Source organism: Rana temporaria, chromosome 2 (assembly GCF_905171775.1).
Source record: "Rana temporaria chromosome 2, aRanTem1.1, whole genome shotgun sequence".
Taxonomy (NCBI): domain Eukaryota; kingdom Metazoa; phylum Chordata; class Amphibia; order Anura; family Ranidae; genus Rana; species Rana temporaria.
In genome coordinates this window covers 531,586,898-531,602,874 of record NC_053490.1, presented here as the reverse complement: position 1 = coordinate 531,602,874, position 15,977 = coordinate 531,586,898, and the positions used below count along the sequence as shown (strand labels likewise).

Here is a 15,977-nt window from a genome sequence, read left to right as displayed (position 1 = left end):
AGTATTCAGAAGTGGATTCAGACACGTCACTGTGTTGGATTAAATTCTGTTTAAAGAGTATTTAAACCCAAGAACAATAGTTTAATATCTTGCAGCTCAACAGTTGTTAGATGTGGTAGCTGCCTTAGTTTTCTTCAGACTTTTTGATTTAATTTTTAACTGGTGATGTTGCCAGTAATACAAATTCAATGGTATATTTACCAGACCAAAAAAGAGCAATTAGAATGGTTTCCATACATTCCATGTAGCATTAACAGATGCATTTAAATTTTGACGAATAGGTACATTTATTTGGGATCTGGTCACCAATTGTTAATGCAGAAGTTTGCACAAGATTTGATGCAAATTTTTGGAGTGAAGAGAGCTCTACATATGTTTTCCAATCGAATTTCTCTACCATAACTGGTAGCTGCAGTTGAACTTACTCCAAACACCACTGAAGGTGCCAATGCCATTGGGTTGATTTACTAAAACTGAAGAGAGCACAATCTGGTGCAGCTGTGCATGGTAGCCAATCAGCTTCTAACTTCAGGTTGTTCAATTATGCTTTGACAGCAAACCTGGAAGCTGATTGGGTTTCTATGCAGAGCTGCACCAGATTTTGCACTCTCCAGTTTTCGCAAATCATCCGCCATGTTTCAGAGATGGCACCAGATCCTAACCCCAACCTTGGTTCCCAGCACTCCATATCTACCTCCACCCTGCTTGTGCAACAATTCAATCTTTACCAACAAAACATTCCCATTCGTAAAAGTTTTCAAACGTTTCATTAAAACTGAAGCTGCATATCTGACGTGCTTGATGAGTTTACACCTCAAGAGCCTTTACGGATCAAACTACATCATCAACCAATGGTCATTAGCCTTGTTCGGCCATTAATAACTTCCAGTAATCTGTTAAAGGTCTTCTTCTTTGAAGGGTTGGAACACAGAACAGAGGATAGTATGAGCACCATGGACCTATGAATGGATTCTACACATTGCATTGCTTTCTAAAACTTTTAAAAACTACAACAAAACCAGCATGGAGCAACATCTGGATTCAAATGTTTGCTCTGAATTTCACTCACTTATTCCCTCTTTTGCTCAGAAGACTATATAAACTCCCATACCCTTCCATAAACACCAGTCCTAGTTTAAATCACTGTACATTCAGATTAAGCCTTGCTTATTATTCCTTTAGTCTTCAATATCCGATAATTTACGTCATACGGGTAACCCATTCTACGAAGACAATCACTCCATAAAACTGTTAAAATGTCATGATGTTGGGGCTTGCTTCAGAGAACTGTCACAAACAGAGAGGGATGCTGTTGGTCAAAGCAACCAATTGCATCCCAGTTTATTGTTTTTTGCTTGCTATGGTCATCTTCATTCATTTTTTTTTTTGCTCTAGTTTTCATGAAGGAGCCCCAATTTGCAGAAGTTTTTTTTTTTTTTGCTGTTGAAATAACAGATTTGAAATTTTCCAAACCCATACAGAAAACAGATCTTCAGAAGCTTCAGGAACAGCAAGCTGTCTGAAAGACTGTACCTCAGAACTTAACCAGCATGAGATGTGATAATAGTAGTTGCCCACCCCGTAGATCACCCTTTCTCAACCTTATCAACACAGAGGAATCCTTGAAATAACTTTCCGGGCTCAGGAAACCCCTGCTAAAAATTACGATATCTACAACTCATAATACATTAGTATAATGGTCAATGGGAAGAATATTCCTTACACACATGGTCACTGGGAAGAATTGCCACCTTACAGATAGCTACAAAGATCAATAGTGTCACTGGGAACTTATCTGAGAGGCAGAAATTGCTCATTGCTCAAGGGACCCCCATCAACCCTTGGAGGAACCAGTGTGTCTCCAAGTTTTTTTGTAATTCTTTTATGAATGTGACAGTAATAAACTAGTCTTTCAGTAGACTGAAACATCTACTTGAAGGAACTGAAGAAATTGTCGTATGGGTTTAGAAAATTCCTTTGACCCTACCACCTTCCAAAATATATTTTGGATCCTTCATTGAAATGAAAACTCTACAACCATTTAAATTGAATGAAAACAGACTGTTCATAACTTCATGGGAAATTGTGGCTTTCCAAACCCATACGTAAATGATCTTCAGGAACAGCAAGATGTTTGATTGATTGTAACTCAGAACTCAACCACCATGAGCTGAAATAATGGTAGTTGCTCACCCCGTTGATGTTGCTCACCATCAAACAATGCTTTATATCCATCAGTATTCAAGGTTGACTAATCAACTTCTAATCATCTCCAAGGGTTTTTGTAATTCTTTTATGACTGTGACAGTATTAAACTAGACTTCCGGTAGACTGAAACATCTGCTTGAAGAGCCTGAAGAACTTGTAGTATGGGTTTAGAAAATCCATTGCGCTAACCACCTTCCAAAGACATTTTGGAACCTTCATTGAAATGGAAACTCTACAACCATTTAAAGTGAATGAAAACAGACTGTTCCTAAATTCATGGGAAATTGTGGCTTTCCAAACCCATACGGAAATGATCTTCAGGAACAGCAAGATGTTTGATTGATTGTAACTCAGAACTCAACCACCATGAGCTGTAATAATGGTAGTTGCTCACCCCGTTGATGGTGCTCACCATCAAACAATGCTTTATATCCATCAGTATTCAAGGTTGACTAATCTACTTCTAATGATCTCCAAGTGTTTTTGTAATTCTTTTATGACTGCGACAGTATTAGGCTAGACTTCCGGTAGACTGAAACATCTACTTGAACAAGTAGACTGAAACATCTACTTGAAGAACCTGAAGAACTTGTAGTATGGGTTTAGAAAATCCTTTGAGCTAACCACCTTCCAAAGACATTTGAATGTGAGACTTTACAACCATTTTAAGTGAAGTGAAAACAGACCACTCATAACTTCATGGAAAACTGTGGCTTTGAAACTTAGAACAGTGCCTCTAAGACAGACTTGGAAACACAAAGTTTTTGGAAACAGCATACGATAACCTCTAGAATGTTACCTATGATTCATAAGAGGTGGCAGCTGCTTTGATAGACATCTTAATGATCAGATCAACACAAGAAGACAATACAACCCCCTCCCCCCCCCTTTTGGTATGCCCTCTCATACTTCAGTGAAGAGTTGTGCCATGCCGCAGGGGCGCCACTGTACACTTGATGTTTGAGTGAAGGAGCCGAAATGTAAGAACATTTTTTCTTTAATATCTCAGGTGTTCGTCTGTGAAATTGGTTTCCGTAGACAGAGTATTTTTGGGCTGTGCCCGCCTCTCTCAGTCCTTGTCCTGTACTGCATCAGGAACTCCGAAAATGACATGAATAGACAGGTGTGTTGAAGTGCTGATTTCGTCACTGCAGATTTGCTGATTTTCGAGAGAAAAAAATAATAATATATATATAGATATATATATATAACAGCCACGTATTTTTGCCCTTTTGTATTTCATGTTGCTCTAACAGTTTCTTCTTGTCCTCAAAGCTGCAAAAGAAATTCATGGACGGGTAGGAGGTGAAGAGAGGGGAGTTATGGGTATCCAGGCAGAGCAGAAAACACATTGGACCACGCTGAACCCAGAACAGGATACTATTCAGTGACGGTACTAAATCCTTCCTTGGGTCCTCTCATCTCAGCTTTTAATAACTGCCGTTAACAACGAACCCACTTCCCCCCCCCCATCCCACCCCCTAAAAAAAATAAAAAATTAAAATAGTAAATCAAAATTACATGTTTAATGCCGCAGAAACCAACAAAGAAACAAAAAGAAGTGCTCAGTTTTTATCCTCCAGATACCGTGAAATCTGGGCGGCTAAGTGCGGGGAAAAAAATGTCCTCCAGAATGAAGTTTAAGAAAAAAAAATAAAAGCCACAAAGAAATAAAAACACTGTAAGCGGCATGTTAAGAGACAGTAGGCCTTCTGTAATATCTTGTTATATTATTTTCTTTGTAGTGCTCTACACAAGTGGAAAATGGTTCATGTTTTATTTTTTGTAGCTTTTTCATGAACTTTTTTTAACATTTTTTTTTTTACGTGTCTTTTTTGTCATTTTTTTCCTTTTTTTTTTAAAGAAGGGTTGTATATTTAGAGGCCAGTAGCGTGAATTCCAACCAGTGGAATCCAGGTATATCTACCAGGCCTTAAGGCCACCATCTGAGGGAGACTGGATAAAATATATATGCAGGTTATATATCTTGATATATATATATTCACCCACTCTCCGGAAATGTAATGTACCAGCAGGCAATAAAGTTCTTCATGTAGTACAAAATGTCAAAAAAAAAAAAAAAAAAAACTAAAAATAAAAAGAAAAACTCTTAAATTCTAGTGCCATAGCTTTTGTTTTTGTTTTTGTTTGTTCGTAAGAATGAATGGTATTTATCCGTCTGAAACGTGCATTCTCATGTGGTCGTTGAACTGCTCGATTTGGTCAAACTTAGCTGGACAGACTGAGCAAACGTACGTTGTGCCCTCTGAAAATTCTGGGCCCACACTATTTGGAGGCCCGGGACGAGGGACTAGAACCGGGCCAGGAGTCGGAGCAGCGCTGGGGGGTGGAGCCAGTGATGGTGCCGGTGCTAAGGCAGAGACCAAAATTGGAGCTGGAACTAAGGCTGGAGTCGGAGCCAAAACCGGAGCAGGTGCCAAGACGGGTGTCAGAGGCAAGACCGGTGCTGGAGCCATGGTGGGAGCTGAAGGCAATCCTTGACCTGGAGTGGAGGCAGGAGCCTGCGCTGATCCTGAAATAGAGTTCATAGGTGGACCGGGGACTGGGATGCTGGCAGTGCCATTGGTGGCGTTGTGAAGGGCCACGTGCCTCTCCAGCAGCGTCTTGTGAGAAAACTTCTTCTTGCACATGTAGCACTCATAAGACTTTTCCCCCCGATGCAGGCGCATGTGCACGTTGAGGGAACTCTTTTGGGTGAAACGCTTGTTGCAGATGCTGCACTGGTAAGCCCTGACGCCTGTGTGCGTCACCATGTGTTTGATTAGGTAATCCTTTAATGAAAATGACCTCCAGCAGATGCTACACTGGTGCGGTTTCTCACCTGCGTCACACCAAGGAGAAAAAGGAAAGAAAAAGACAAAATGTTAGAAAAACTCAAAAATAGTAACAATTTGGGATGTTGTTAAAGTCTATATAAAGCCAAAACCTTTTTCGTTTTAAATAAAGTGTGGACGGGTTAGAGCCCCTCTCAGGTTTGTACAGCTGTCTATGGCCGTCTCTATGTTCTGGTGGCCAACGTCACCGAGATAAAAAGTGAGGGGAATCTAAAGTTTTGAGCTGTGACCACATTAGGAATAGAGGGGGGAATCTTCCAACTGGAGCAAATGTTGCAGTGACAACAGTGCTAAAAGAGGGGCTATGCTCACTTTGGAGGGAATTCCTCTCACTTCCTGTTGTGTCTACAGGACAGGAAGTGAAAAAAATCCCCAATGGGACACAGAGGAAAAAAAAAAAAAAGCGGACAGGTGTTTCCACCTTTCTCTACTCTTGTCAAAAACTAAAACAAAAGGTGTTGACTTTGGGTATAAAGGACTGATTCTGAAATCTCTCTGTAGTAACCCATAATTAGATATGGGAGCTTTCACAGTCTTGTTTTCTAAGTGCAAGATCTTGGGTTCTAACCTTGAAACTTACTTTACTACTTAGCAAGCCCCTGGCTTAAAACCAATATGTTTGACAATTGATGTGTTGGCAGAGCCCTGGACCCAAAGGTAGACCCGGGTATCCTTGGGGGTCACTAGAGTAGTCTTAGGAATGCAGAAAGGATTGGAGCACCACAGATCTAATGTGACAAGAGGCCGGAAGAGAAAGCCAACGTGTTTTGGGGGTTCAAATACTAGACAACATGTTGCAAAAAAAAAGATAGGAGTACTGTCTTCTCTGTTCCTGCCTATACCGTCCTCTCTTTCCATTCTATTCCTGCCTATACCATCATCTCTGTACACTCTGTTCCTGCCTACACTGACCTCTCTGTTCCTCCCCATACTGACCTCTCGGTACATTCTGTCCCTCCCTATACTGACCTCTCTGTGCACTCTGTTACTGCCTACACAGTCCTCTCTGTTCCTCCCCATACTGACCTCTCTGTACACTCTGTCCCTCCCTATGCTGACCTCTCTGTGCACTCTGTTCCTGCCTACACCGTCCTCTGTGTACTCTGTTCCTGTCTATACCATTTACTCTGTTCCTGCCTATACCATCCTCTCGGTGTATTCTGTTCCTCCCTATACAGTCCTCTCTGTGTACTCTGTTCCTGCCTATTCCACCCTCTCTGTGTACTCTGTTCCTGCCTATACCATCCTCTCTGTGAACTCTGTTCCTGCCTATACCATCCTCTCTGTGAACTCTGTTCCTGCCTATACCATTTACTCTGTTCCTCCCTATACCATCCTCTCTGTGTACTCTGTTCCTCCCTATACAGTCCTCTCTGTGTACTCTGTTCCTGCCTATACCATCCTCTCTGTGTACTCTGTTCCTGCCTATACCATCCTCTCTGTGAACTCTGTTCCTGCCTATACCATCCTCTCTGTAAACTATGTTCCTGCCTATACCATTTACTCTGTGTACTCTGTTCCTCCCTATACTGACCTCTCTGTGTACTCTGTTCCTCCTTATACTGTCCCCTCTGTGTACTCTGTTCCTGCCTATACTGACCTTTCTGTGTACTCTGTTCCTGCCTATACTGACCTTTCTGTGTACTCTGTTCCTGCCTATACCATCTTCTCTGTGCACTCTGTTCCTGCCTATACCATGCTCTCTGTGAACTTTGTTCCTGCCTATACCATGTACTCTGTTCCTGCCTATACCATCTTCTCTGTGAACTCTGATCCTGCCTATACCATGTACTCTGTGTACTCTGTTCCTGCCTATACCATCTTCTCTGTGAACTCTGTTCCTGCCTATACCATCCTCTCTGTGAACTCTGTTCCTCCCTATACTGACCTCTCTGTGAACTCTGTTCCTGCCTATACCATTTACCCTGTGCACTCTGTTCCTGCCTATACTGACCTCTCTGTGTACTCTGTTCCTGCCTATACCATTTACCCTGTGCACTCTGTTCCTGCCTATACTGTTCTCTCTTTGTACTCTGTTCCTGCCTATACTGACCTCTCTGTGTACTCTGTCCCTGCCTATACCATTTACTCTGCGCACTCTGTCCTTGCCTATACCATTCACTCTGTACACTCTGTTCCTGCCTATACCATTCACTCTGTGCACTCTGTTCCTGCCTATACCATTCTCAGTTTGTGAGAGTACCCCAGCATCCTTTATCTAGGTGAGGCCTCAGCAATCAGAAAACCAGTCTGAACGAATACAAAAAACAATGCTTTAATGGTCCCACACCACATCTTCACCTGCCCATGGTGGGAACTGTGGTGGAGATGTGGTAGAATAAACAGCGAATCCCTCTCTATCCCCGTTCATCAGCAACAAAAGCTGGCTGGTTGCTATCGTTTTTTTTAGCACTACAAGATAATAAAGGCTTTGTGCATGAGCTGAGAGAACAGATGTTAAAATGTTTAGAGATGTGAACATATACCACTCCTTAATAACAGCACCCCAGGGGGACGGGAAAATTATTGTTATAAGGAGGGTGGCTTCCGAAAAAAAACACCATTATTCCCTTAAAAAGAATAACACCACATTGTGTATGGTGTGTGCTGTGACATCCTGTCTAATTAGACATTTATGGCCGGCCTGGGAGCTCGCAGCCTGTCATTACGTCATGCAGCCAGCGGTGTGGTTACCCCCCCTACACTCACACAGGATCGGGGAACCAGACAGGTCATTTATAGGGGAGATACAGGACTTTATCCAGAGACACAGACAGAAATATATTCGTTTTGGAAAGAAAATAGGAATGGATAGACAGACAGATAGATATCTAATTAATAGCCATCTAAAGATAGATAGATAGATAGATAGATAGATAGATAGATAGATAGATAGATAGATAGATAGATAGATAGAAGAGGTATGGGGTAGATAGATAAATAGATAGATAGATAGATAGATAGATAGATAGATAGATAGATAGATAGATACATAGATACATAGATAGATAGATAGATAGATAGATAGATAGATAGATAGATAGATAGATAGCAAAAAACTATCTATCATTCTACCTAATTTTCTATTTCTCTTTTACTCTCTCTATCTTTGTATCTATCTGACTAATAGCCATACAAAGATAGATTATTGATAAATCAGAAGGACACAGATCAATAGCTTAAAATATTTAGATTAAACAAATTCAGAAGCAGAGAGAGATAGATAGATAGATAGATAGATAGATAGATAGATAGATAGAATATTGATACAACTGAATGACAGACAGATCAATAGCTCATATTATTTAGATTTAAAATAAAGGTAAAGAGAGTGAAAAACAAATAAATAAATAAATAGATAGAACACATTTATCTACGCAACTTTCTATTTCTCTCTCACTCTTTCTATCTTTGTATCTATCTGGCTAATAGCCATATAAAAATAGATAGATATACAGATAGATGACTAATTAGATATAACTAAATGACAGACAGATCAATAGCTAAAATTATTTAGAATGAAACAAATACAGAGGTAGAGAGAGCAAGAGAACAATAAATAGATGGATAGATAGATAGATAGATAGATAGATAGGTAGGTAGGTAGATAGATAGATAGATAGATAGATAGATAGATAGATAGATAGATAGATAGATAGGTAGGTAGATAGATAGATAGATAGATAGATAGATAGATAGATAGCAAACATCTATTTATCATTCTACATATTTTTATATTTCTCTTTCACTCTCTCTATGGGCCAGATCCACATACATTTGGATCGGCGCAGCGTATCAGAGATACACTACGCCGCCGTACCATACCTGGCGTATATTCGAAATCCTCAGCGAGTTCGCACCTTAAGTTATGGCGGCGTAGTGTATTTCTGGTGGCGGATTTTGAATTGGGCGGGTTGGGGCGGGTTTCATTTAAATGAAGCGCGTCCCCGCGCCGATTGAACTGCGCACGCTCCGTTTTTAGAAATTTCCCGCCGTGCTTTGCGCGAAATGACGTCGCAACAACGTAATTTTTTTAACTTAGACGTGAGTTACGTCCATCCCTATTCACGGAAGACTTATGCAAAAAAAATAAAAAATTCACATTTCGACGCGGGAATGATGGTCATACTTAACATGGCAAGTCTATCTATACGCCGCAAAATAGCAGCTTTAACTATACGCCGGAAAAAGCCTACTATAGACGACGTTAAAAAATGCGACGGCCGCACGTACGTTCGTGGATCATCGTAAATCGCTAATTTGCATACCCGACGCGGAAAACGACGCGAACTCCACCCAGCGGGAGTCGAAGTATTGCATCTAAGATCCGAAGGCGTATGCCTGTCGGATCTTACCCAGATGCCGTCATATCTTGGTTTGAGGATTCAAACTAAAGATACGACGCGGGAAATTTGAAAGTACGCCGGCGTATCAGTAGATACGCCGGCGTACTTCGTCTGTGGATCTGGCCCTATCTTTTTATCTATCTGACTAATAGCCAAATAAAGATAGAGAAGATAGATACATTATTGATAAAACAGAATGACAGACAGATCAATAGCTCAAATTATATAGATTTTAAATAAAGGTAAAGAGAGCGAGAGAGGAATAAATAAATAGATAGAAAACATCTATCTATCTACTTAACTTTCTATTTCTCTCTCACTCTCTCTATCTTTGTATATATCTGACTAATAGCCATATAAAGATAGATAGATAGATAGATAGATAGATAGATAGATAGATAGATAGATAGATAGATAGATAGATAGATAGATAAAATATTGATAAGACAGAATGACAGACAGATCAATAGCTTAAATTATTTTGATTAAACTATACAGATCTAGAGAGAGTGAGTGAGATAGATAGATAGATAGATAGATAGATAGATAGATAGATAGATAGATAGATAGATAGATAGATAGATAGATAGATAGATAAAACTGAATGACAGACAGATCAATAGCTCAAATTATTTAGATTTTAAACAAAGTTAAAGAGAGCGAGAGAGAAATAAATAAATAGATAGAAAACATCTGTCTATCTACTTAACTGTTTACTTTCTATTTCTCTCTCACTCTCTATATCTTTGTATCTATCTGGCCAATAGTCATATAAAGATAGATAAATAATATGACTGAATAACAGAGAGGTCAAAGGCTCAAATTTGAAAACTCGATAGAAGACAATAGGGATAGATAGATAGATAGAAAGATAACTGATAGATATGTCTGAATAACAGACAGATCAATAGCTAAAATTATTTAGAATAAAACAAATACAGAGGTAGAGAGAGCGAGATAACAATAAATAGATGGATAGATAGATAGATAGATAGATAGATAGATAGATAGATAGATAGATAGATAGCAAAAATCTATCTATCATTCTATCTATTTTTCTATTTCTCTTTCACTCTCTCTATCTTTGTATCTACCTGACCAATAGCCATATACATGTGGATAGATAGATAGATAGATAGATAGATAGATAGATAGATAGATAGATAGATTATTGATAAGACAGAATGACAGACAGATCAATAGCTTAAATTATTTAGATTAACAAATACAGAGGTAGATAGATAGATAGATAGATAGATAGATAGATAGATAGATAGATAGATAGATAGCTGATAAAACAAAATAACAGACAGATCAATAGCTCAAATTATTTAGATTAAAACAAAGTGAGAGAGTGAGAGAGAAATAAATAGATAGATAGAAAACATCTATCTATCTACTTAACTTTTTATTTCTCTCTCACTCTTTATATTGTTGTATCTATCTGGCTAATAGCCATATAAAGATAGATAGATGGATAGATAGACAGATAGATAGATAGATAGATAGATAGATAGATAGATAGATAGATAGATAGATAGATAGATAACTAAAAGCCATATAAAGATAGATAGATAGATAGATAGATAGATAGATAGATAGATAGATAGATAGATAGATAGATGACTAAAAGCCATATAAAGATAGATAGATCAAGATAGATAGATGACTAATAGCCATATACAGATTGATAGATGGACAAATTATTTAAATTAATTATCTAATTTACTTTACTGATATGACTGAATAACAGACAAATTGATCAAAATGTCAAAACAATAAAGTTAATTTAAAAATAAATATTTTTTTTGGTCATACTTCTCCTGTGGGTCACATAAGTACACTTAATTTAGCAATTCCTGCGACTCGGAGTCAGCAGAGGGACTCGGATGCAAGCACGCCCCGATGGGAAGCGGCTTCCCATTGGAAGCACTGGCCAGAGAGGAGGGGCCAGGAGCACTGGCGGGGACCCAAAAAGAGGAGGTTTGCGGCCGCTCAGTTTGTTATTTTATTTTTTTTATTTTTTTATTTTTTACTTTTACTCCGACATAAGACAATCCAAAAAAGGAAAAATAATGTACTCATGCACCATATGACCAAAAGTATGTGAACCCCCTGCAGATTGCTGACATTTTTAGAGAACTGTATACTTCCAAGAGTTTGGTGAGGGCCCTTTTGTGTTCCAGCATGACTGGGCCCCTGGGTACAGAGCCAGCTCCGTAAAGACTTGGTTTGACTGGTTTGGGGTGGAGGAACTTGAGGGACCTGGACAGAGCCCTGATCACAACCCTACTACTGAAAACCTTCAGGATGAATTGGAACTCTGATTGTGAGCCAGGTTATCTTATCCAACATCAGAACATGAACCCACAAATGTTCCTTTGGTTTAATGGCCCCAATTCCCAGCGACACCCTCCTAAATCTGTTTGGAAAGCCTTCACAGGAGAGTTTGGGGATCTATTTACAGCCACCAAAGGGGGGCTGACTCCATATTAATGGCCATGGTTTTAAAAAGGGATGTCTAGCAAGCTTGTATAGGTGTGATGGTCAGGGGTCCACAGACCTTCAACCATATAGTGATTTACAGTGCCTTGAAAAAGTATTCACACCCCTTGAAATTTTCCACATTTTTTACAACCCGTAAACTTTAATGTATTTTATTGGGATTTTATGTGATAGACCAACACAAAGTGGCACATGAAGTGGAAGAAAAATGAAAAATGGTTTTAAATTATTTTTACAAATAAAAATGTGAAAAGTGTGGGGGGTACATTTGTATTCAGCCCCCTTTACTCTGATACCCCCAACTAAAATCTAGTGGAACCAATTGCCTTCAGAAGTCACTAAATTAGTAAGTAGAGTCCCCCTGAGTGTAATTTAATCCCAGTATAAATGCATCATCCAAAAAATGGAAAGCGCATGGCACAACTGCAAACCTACCAAGACATGGCCGTCCACCTAAACTGACTGGGCCAGGCAAGGAGAGCATTCATCAGAGAAGCAGCCAAGAGGCCCATGGTAATTCTGGAGGAGCTGCAGACATCCACAGCTCAGGTGGAAGAATCTGTCCACAGGACAACTATTAGTGGTCTCTCCACAAATCTGCCCTTTATGGAAGAGTGACAAGAAGAAAGACATTGGTGAAAGAAAGACATAAGAAGTCCTATTTGCAGTTTGCAAGAAGCCATGTGGGGGACACAGCAAACATGTGGAATAAGGTGCTCTGGTCAGATGAGACCAAAATTTAACTTTTTGGCCTAAAAGCAAAACGCTACGTGTGGCAAAAAACTAACACTGCACATCAGCCTGAACACACCATCCACACTGTGAAAAATGGCAGTGGCAGCATCATGGTGTGGGGATTGCTTTTCTTCAGCAGGGACAGGGAAGCTGGTCATAGTTGATGGGAAGATAGATGGAGCCAAATACAGGACAATCTTAGAAGAAAACCTGTTAGGCCGCGTACACACGGTCGGTCCAAACCGATGAGAATGGTCCGACGGACCGTTTTCATCGGTTCACCGCTGAAGTGGCCTGATGGTCTGATGTGCGTACACACCATCAGTTCAAAAATCGATCGGGTTAGAACGCGGTGACGTAAAACACACGACGTGCTGAAAAAAACGAAGTTCAATGCTTCCAAGCATGCGTCGACTTGATTCTGAGCATGCGCAGGTTTTGAACCGATGCTTTTGTGTACTAACCATCGGTTTGGACCTATCGGACAGCGGTCCATCGGTTCGATTTTAAAGCAAGTTCTAAAATTTTTTACCGAAGGACAAAAGACCGATGGGCCGTACACACGGTCGGTTTGGACCGATGAAACTGGACTTCAGGCCGTTTTCATCGGTTTGGACCGACCGTGTGTACACGGCCTTAGAGTCTGCAAAAGACTTGAGACTGAGGGGGAGGTTCACCTTCCAGCAGGACAACGACCCTAAACATACAGCCAGAGCTACAATGGAATGGTTTAGATCAAAGCATAATTATGTGTTACGATGTCCCAGTCACAGTCCAGACCTAAATCACATTGAAAATCTGTGGCAAGACCTGAAAATTGCTGTTCACAGACGCTCTCCATCCAATCTGACAGAGCTTGAGATATTTTGCAAGGAAGAAGAATGAGGGAGAAATGTCCCTCTCTAGATGTGCAAAGCTGGTAGAGACATCCCCAAAAAGACTTGCGGCTGTAATTGCAGTGAAAGGCGGTTCTACAAAGTATTGACTCCGGGGGGGGCGCCATACAAATGTACCCCCCCACACTTTTCACATATTTGTAAAACATTCTGAAAACCATTTATCTTTTTCCTTCCCCTTCACAATTATGTGCCACTTTGTGTTGGTCTATCACATAAAATCCCAATAAAACACATTTATGTTTTTGGTTGTAACCTGTAAAATGTGGAAAATTTCAAGGGGTACGAATACTTTTTCAAGGCACTGTGTTTTAAGAATACAAAGAAGCAAAACGCAATGAAAGGCATGAACGTACCTGTATGTACAAACATGTGCTTCACATAGTTTTGTTTGGCGGTGAAGGTTTTGTTGCAGAGAGTGCACTCATAAGGCTTTTTCTCTCCCTGCACGCTGCCTGTGCTATGTCCTCCTTGGGGTTGTTGGTTTTGGATTTGGGAAGGATACGATGGCATTCCTCCCTGGGAAACAGACACAAACTGGGGCTGCTGACCAGCCAGGGGTTGGGGCAGGCTGAAGAGAAAAGGCTTGGGTCCGGTGCCAGCCGCCTGCGTTGTGAACAGGGCCGGAAGGTAGGTATTGCCCGCCGTGCCGATGACCTGGGTGTTGCTGGTCAGAGTGAGCGGCATCCTCAGGTTGCTGGTGAGGGTTTCGGTCTGGCGTAAGTACAGCTGAGTGGTTGGCAAAGCTTGCCCTATGGACTGGGATACAGAAGTCTGTAGGACCCCTTTCTCGGTGCTATTGCTAACACTGATGACTGTGCTGTCCATTTTAATGTCATTGCTCCTCTCCGGAGAAGACGAGCTGTTTTCTAAGTGCTGTTGGTTCTGGTTCTCAATGCATTCGGTGGACAAGGCATTCGACTCTGGTTGAGAGGGGTCCTGTTGACCCTCCCGTACAAGGTTAGGCATGTACTGCTGCTCCGACGTGTCGGGCTCTGTGCCGATGGATGAGCTCACTCCAGAGTCAAAGCTCTCTCCTTTTGGTTCACTCTCCGTGCCTTCTGCTTGATCGGTGTCTTCAGTGCACTCTTCGGACTCATTGCGTTCGAGGCCCTGCGGCCTTTGCTGACCGTAGTAGTCATAATCGTCTTCCACCTCCTGCTTGATGTGTATGTTTCCCATCAATGTCTGAATCCGGACGGGGCGCGGTTGTTTGCGGCAGTGGGTGGTTTCCGGGGTGGTGGTGAGATACCGCTCCATCCTCTGAGAGCGCTGGTGAATCCTTGTGATCCAGCTAGGCTCTTCTATGTGATGTTGTCTAGGCAGCCCCAAGGCAGTTTCGTGATGGCTGACCAGGGCTCCGCTGTAAAACGAGCGTTCCCCGCTGCCATTTTGCATGGAACACGTGTATAAGGCAGAGTAGATCCTGTCCACGCTATGCTGACGGTGGCTCTGCAGAAAGCCAGATTCGGTGTCACTACTTTGCCCAGAGGTTCCGGATTCCGGAGTCCCCCTGGGCGTCTCTTGACCAGAGTCCGGTATGAGAGGATAAATACCTCCCACATTTTGTGAGACAATTCGCGTGCATTCGTCTATGACGGTTTTTATCTGCAGGATGCTGGCAGCAGTAAGGATTTGGAGGGCCTCCGACTGGGAGACCCGCAGCACTCCGCTGTACATAAAGTCAATGAGCTTCTGGACTGCGTGGACCGACACCACCGACGGGATCTCGATGTCGCTGTAGCCGAGCAGCAGCTTGTCCTGGAAGAATGGGCTGCCAGCGGCCAGCACGCAGCGGTGTGCCCGCAGCATGCTCCCGTGGATTCGCACCGTCACGTCACAGAAGTGGCCACGGTTGCGCTGCTCGTTTAGCGTCTCGAGCACGGAATTGCTGAAGTTGTGAAGGTTGATGCTGTGAGTGCGCTCTGTCATCCCCTTGCAACTGAGGTCACCTGGGAGGAGACACAAAATGGCCGACAAGATGTCAATATCAAAAACTGAAACGGGACAATTATTAAAAACATATCTTCATAAAAACTAAAAAAACATTTCAGCTTGTATTTGACCCAAAGCCTAATAAATGCTTGAGAGATACTGAGATACCCAGCTAACAATGTACGCTATCCTGCCCATATTTATATATATATATGGCAGTAGGGCAAAGGACAGTGTCAATAGAGCAGTGGATAGAGGTTGGTGTCAGTAGAGCAGTGGACATCGTCAGTAGGGCATAGATTGGTGTCAGTGGAGCAGTAGACATCGTCAGTAGGGCAGAGATTGGTGTCAGTAGAGCAGTGGACATCTTCAGTAGGGCAGAGATCGGTGTCAGTAAAGCAGGGGACAGTGTCAGTAGGGCAGATAGTGGTGTCAGTAGAGCAGTGGACATCATCAGTAGGGCAGAGATTGGTGTCAGTAGAGCAGTAGACGTTGTC

General features: G+C 41.6%; 1 protein-coding gene across 3 annotated transcripts in view; it reads right to left on the bottom strand.

Annotated features, from left to right (window-relative positions):
• Positions 1 to 1,408: 1,408 nt before the first annotated feature.
• Positions 1,409 to 15,977, bottom strand: part of ZBTB20 (zinc finger and BTB domain containing 20) — a 1,237,294-nt gene continuing 1,222,725 nt past the window's right edge. For all 3 annotated transcript variants that reach the window (XM_040339120.1, XM_040339122.1, XM_040339123.1), the window contains 2 exons: positions 13,902 to 15,497; positions 1,409 to 5,050 (listed from right to left, as the gene is read on the bottom strand). In XM_040339120.1, coding sequence (XP_040195054.1) covers positions 4,380 to 5,050; positions 13,902 to 15,477 — 2,247 coding nt within the window. In that variant the 5' untranslated portion in view covers positions 15,478 to 15,497 and the 3' untranslated portion in view covers positions 1,409 to 4,379. The remainder of the gene's footprint in view (positions 5,051 to 13,901; positions 15,498 to 15,977) is intronic.